A 5,887-nucleotide genomic window follows, 5' to 3' on the forward strand; every position below is an offset into this window, starting at 1 on the left:
ATAATTGTTATTAGGATAGTATTTCATGAAGTCTAGTGTAAGTTAGGCTAGGGCAAAGCGGGAGCGCAATAAAAGCTCGCTCTCTCGCTCTTGGCGAATTAGCCCCGCTTTGCCACCGTAGGTAAGGTAGGCACAGAAGAAATTGTTTTAATATATGAAAAAAGTCGAGATAAATCCATGAAATCGAACGCACGCACTCCTTTTTTTTCGTCGTATTAAAATACAAAATTGCAGTCACCCAAGTTGTTTCGGTATCGTTATTTAGAAAAACTATTCTAAAATTTCAACTGGATCGATCGACTTTTCTCTTTCTTGTATAGACTTTGATTCGTTTGCAGAAAAAACTAACACACCCCCATCCGTGAATTAACATTAATGCGGAAAACGCTCCGTGTACAAACATTTTGGCGCCCAACGTGGGGCCTGTGTGTTATGTTAATTAATCTGTGAACAATTAAACTAATCGCAATCAACAAAGGCAACAATTACAACATTCGCTCGTCTCGCAGCTGCAATCGAAAGTTCCGAAAACCGTATCAGAATTGTTCGTCTAAATCGCGGGATCGTTGTCCTCGCCTTGCTCTCGCCGTTCTCGCTTAATTTTATCATTCGCTTGTCACCCACAACGCATTCTCGGTTCGTTCGCTTTGCAGCTACCTGCTTTGGTCCATCGATCAACGCATTCTTTCTATTGGAATTCCACCGCTTCACTTTCGTTTTGCTTTCGTTGCCGCTGCTGGAACTTTTGCTTTTGCTTTCACCGTTGGATTTGTGCTCTAGCTGCTGCTGCTTGCTGCGTTTTTTGTTGTTGTTATTTTTGGAAGCTCTAGTTCTGTGTCAGCGTAATTACACTACACAACAAAATGACGACGCTCGAAGACTTAAAACGCCAACGGAGCAATATAAAACGAAATATAACTCGGATCAAATCTGTGGTAGATGCTAAATCGGAAACCCCGATATGCAATGATGAGCTTGGCTATCGGTTGAACATCTTAGAAACGTATTTCAAGAATGTTTTAAATGTCCAAGCTAATATTGAAGACCTTAGTCCGAATGATGAAGGACGACCAGATTTGGAGGATACATACATAGCAATCAAGCTAGCCATAAAGGAAACGAGGGGGAACGTTGTGAGTTGCTGCGTACACCGCAACTCTACAGTTATACCCGATACTAAGTCAGTATGGCTCTCCTGCGGCAGACGCCGCTAATATTGAACCACACGACAAAGAGTGCGTGCGAGAGAGACAGAAAATCAGTCTGAGCGTGACGTCGGGCGCTGCGTGGCCACTGCAAATTGATTTCTTTCTTTTGGCTACAAAAATGATCCGATCTGATCCAGATTCAGCAATCTGATAGATATCGTCATTATCTATGATTCTGCGTTTTTGGTTTTATCGTATCTTTAAAAATGTGGATGCCACAGATTTTCGTCCTTTGTGGGGGCGGATGTGGGCGGGGCAAAGTTTTGAAATATTTTTGTAGCAGTGACATATCACAGATGTCTGGATCCAAAACATCGTTGCTCTAGCTCTTATAGTCTTTGAGCACTAGGCGCTGAAGGGACGGACGGACGGACGGACGGACAGACGGACAGACAGGGCTCAATCGACTCGGCTATTGATGCTGATCAAGAATATATATACTTTATGGGGTCGGAAACGATTCCTTCTGGACGTTACACACATCCACTTTTACCACAAATCTAATATACCCAATACTCATTTTGAGTATCGGGTATAAAAATGGGAGGAGATCTGAACGCCAGCATTGTTGCGCCGGACTACCACCCACCGCCAGTGAAGTCATCGTTACCAAGGTTGTCGCTACCCACTTTCGACGGAACATATGCAAACTATAAGAATTTCATTCACTCGTTCGAGCAAATTGTTGTGCGTGAGTCTGGATTGTCTAATATAGAAAAGTTTAATTATTTGCTGACCTGCCTCACGGGGCCGGCATTAGATACAATTCAGGCATTCCAGGTTACAAGCGAAAACTATCCGAAGGCCCTAGCAAAACTCAAAAGCCGTTTTGATAATCCTACTCTTATATTTTTAGAAGGTATTGAGGCATTGTTTGCACTACAACCTGTAGAAAGGTCAAACAGTCAGCAGCTTCACAGCCTAGTGGATAAGGCATCCGCTATATTAAGCTCGCTGGAGTCCATCGGCAAACCTGAGAACATTGTTCACGCTATGGTTATATATATTATAATGGAAAAGTGTGATCAGCAAGCTCGGAACAAGTGGAAGGAATCGCAGGACTACAAAACTCTGCCAACCTGGCTAGCATGCACACAGCTTTTGGAACGCCACTGTCAGTTTCTCCATTCGTCTGGAAACTCGGCTGCTACTTCGTCACAACGAAAGGCTGAATCCAATAAGTCAAATCGTCATTCTAATCACCAAATAAACTCGTCGTGTGCTATCACTAATCCGTCTTGTACACTTTGTTCTAGTTCTGGCCATAAGATCTCTAATTGCGCTCAGTTCAAGGCTATGAACAGCAACCAACGGTACGACAATGCAAAACGCCTCGGTCTCTGCATCAATTGTCTTGGAAATGGTCATAGAGTGGCGCAATGTTCATCGACTCATCGTTGCCGATCCTGTAATCGGAATCATCATTCATCTTTGCATCACTCTCAGCCGCAACAGCCACCCCAATCATCAGCAGGACAATCTTCAACTACTGAACCGGTACTCCAACCAGCGCAACCCTCCTGGCAAACGGCTCATCAAGCTGCTTCACACTCTCATATGGAGATCGCAGCAGATGATCAAATTTTGTTGGCAACAGCTATGGTTTTGGTAAAGGATGCCACAGGTGAATACAAACTCGGTAGAGCGTTGCTTGATTCATGTTCTCAGGTTAATTTTGTAACCGAAACCTTTGCACAAAAGCTTCGCCTTCGTCGTGAAAAACACCACATTGGAATTCGCAGTATAGGAGACTCCCTTACTAGTTTGAAGGCTCGTACGACTACCTCTATTAAGTCACGTACTTCCGGCTATCAGCTCACTCTCCAGTTTGGAATCACATCCCATATTGCCTACCAGCCAGATAGTGAGATCGACATATCGAATTGGAACCTACCAGCTAACACTCCATTGGCTGACGAATCGTTCTATAGGACTAAACGTATTGATTTGTTACTGGGACCGAAGCCAGATTCGCATTGGTCCAAATCTTCCCACTTTGCAGAAGACTCTTTTTGGTTGGGTTGTTGCTGGGAGGTACCAGCGGCAATATAACAGACAGCCACCATTGTGCTTGGCGACTGTAGAAGAGTCGATCGACAAGAATTTTCAGTAATTATGGAAAGGGACACAACACATCAGGATGCCAGTGGGCGGATTGTCGTTCGCTTGCCATTTCAAGAAGATCCAAGTTGTCTTGGAAGTTCCTTCGATACAGCTCGAACTCGATTTTTTGCCATTGAGAGACGTCTCGCTCGTCTACCGGAAATTCGCTCGCAGTATATCTCGTTCATGCAGGAATATGAAAGTCTCGGCCATATGTCCCTCGTACTGAATCCTAACTTGGAAGAACCGCGTTATTATATACCCCACCATTTCGTTCTGAAACCAAGCAGTACCTCGACGAAGCTCAGAGTTGTCTTTGACGCCTCTTGCCGTACAACATCTCAAAGGTCACTTAACGATCTACTTTTAGTCGGCCCTACCATTCAGGATGAGTTGTACTTGCAATTGCTGCGGTTCCGCATGCATAGGTTCGGCATCACAGCCGACGTCACAAAAATGTACAGGCAGGTACTTGTGAGGAGAAGGATAGAAAATTCCAGTACATTTTGTGGCGAGCATCTCCAAATACGGATCTTCAAACCTACCAACTCAATACAGTGACATATGGGACTGCGTCTGCCCATTTCTCGCAACTCGTAGTTTGCATTACTTGGCTGAGGATTGTAAGGATGCATGGCCATTAGGGGCTGCTGCTGTTAAACTGCATTTTATGTTTGTGTGGGGCTGATGATATAGATACACTCTTCAAACTAAAAACTGAAATCACATCAACTCTCGCTCGTGGTCAGTTTCCATTATGCAAGTGGCATTCAAATCATCCAGGCGTGATGGAAGACGAATCTACCAAGGAATTAAACATTTCAGAAAACTCAGTCAGCAGCACACTCGGCGTAACTTGGCATCAACGAAGTGATGCATTTAGTTTCACATTTAATCCAAAGGAAGTCTATCCCACTACCACAAAACGAACAATTTTGTCTACAGCGTCGTCGCTATTCGATCCAATCGGTCTGCTATCACCGTTAGTCATTGTCTCTAAGATCATTCTTCAGGAGTTGTGGCTTTTGAAACTCGACTGGGACGAGTCTGTCCCCCAGAATTTAAGCCACGCATGGAGCAAGTGTTTGGAATCGCTGAATTCGCTGTCGTCACTAGCGGTACCTCGTTTTTGTTTGCAGCCTGATACTAGGAGCATTCAAATACATGGATTTTGCGACGCATCGATTCGGGCATACGGCAGCTGTGTTTATGTGCGCACGGAGAATTCGCTTGGACAGGTCACAGTGAAATTGTTCACTTCTAAGTCTAGAGTAGCACCAGTGAAGAAACAGTCTCTTCCGAAGCTTGAACTATGCGGCGCACATCTACTTTCTCAGTTGTATAACAAAGTCAAGGCCATATTCAGTAAACACACTATCACATCTTATTTTTGGAGCGACTCACAGCTCGTATTGCATTGGCTGCAACAACACTCAGTCACCTTATCGACCTTTGTTGGAAATCGAGTGTCCGATATTCAGGATTTAACGTCTGATGGAAAATGGCGCTATGTGCCAAGTTGCCAACCATAGCTCGCAAATAACTGTTGACACTTTCGGCGTGTCTGATAAAAACCTCTCATTGACGGACACATTGAGAAAATGGACTGAAAAGACCCGATCAAATCTTTTTTTGCTCAACTCGCTCTTCGCTCAAGCAAAGACCGATTTTTTCACTTCTCTTTTGCTCCTGTTTTTCACTGAGCATCTTGTCGCGAGTGAACGAACAAAGTGTCTTTTGCGTATGTATGCGTGCTTGTACGTGTGATGCTTATGGCAACTATCAATTTTTGTGAATTCTATACGGTTTGACTACTGGAGCTTAAAATGAATCGTGAAAAGCAAAACGAAAATGTTCGTTTGCCAATTTTGCAAATAAATACACTTGCTCGCATATCTCTGCGTACACTTAGAAAACGAACTACATTTTCATGTTTAGTTGCGGATAACTTCTTATATAAGCACTTTGGGTAAAGATTTTTTTTTTATAATATTCTTTGATTATTTCTACACCTATCTACATTTGTTTTTTATTCATTAAAACAAACTTAATAGGAAAAAAAAATCATTAAAAACGAGGGGGAACGTTGTGAGTTGCTGCGGACACCGCAACTCTACGGTTATACCCGATACTAAGTCAGTATGGCTCTCCTCCGGCAGACGCCGCTAATATTAAACGACACGACAAAGAGTGCGTGCGAGAGAGACAGAAAATCAGTCTGAGCGTGACGTCGGGGGCTGCGTAGCCACTGCAAATTGATTTGTTCCTTTTGGCTACAAAAATGATCCGATCTGATCCAGATTCAGCAATCTGATAGATATGGTCATTATCTATGATTCTGCGTTTTTAGTTTTCTCGAATGTGCAATATTGTGGATGCAACAGATTTTCGTCCTTTGTGTGGGCGGAAGGAGGTGGGGCGAAATTTTGAGATACACGTTTTATAGTAAGATCTAACAGAAGCAAAGCCGCCTATGCTACGTGTGTGTTAGAGAGAGACAGGGCGAGAAAAAATGAAATTGTTTTCTTGATGCTGGCTATAATAATAATACGATCCAATTCAGATTCCGCAGTCTT

At 43.4% G+C, this 5,887-nt stretch overlaps 1 protein-coding gene across 1 annotated transcript; it reads left to right on the forward strand.

Moving 5' to 3' along the window:
• Nucleotides 1-1,723: 1,723 nt before the first annotated feature.
• On the forward strand, nt 1,724-3,160 carry LOC117195102. The gene is made up of 2 exons (XM_033399756.1): nt 1,724-2,832; nt 2,910-3,160. Exons 1-2 carry the CDS (start codon nt 1,749-1,751, stop codon nt 2,924-2,926), a joined length of 1,101 nt encoding a protein of 366 aa, XP_033255647.1. The 5' UTR covers nt 1,724-1,748; the 3' UTR covers nt 2,927-3,160.
• The last annotated feature ends 2,727 nt before the right edge of the window (nt 3,161-5,887 follow it).

Source organism: Drosophila miranda (genome assembly GCF_003369915.1).
Source record: "Drosophila miranda strain MSH22 chromosome Y unlocalized genomic scaffold, D.miranda_PacBio2.1 Contig_Y5_pilon, whole genome shotgun sequence".
NCBI lineage: Eukaryota > Metazoa > Arthropoda > Insecta > Diptera > Drosophilidae > Drosophila > Drosophila miranda.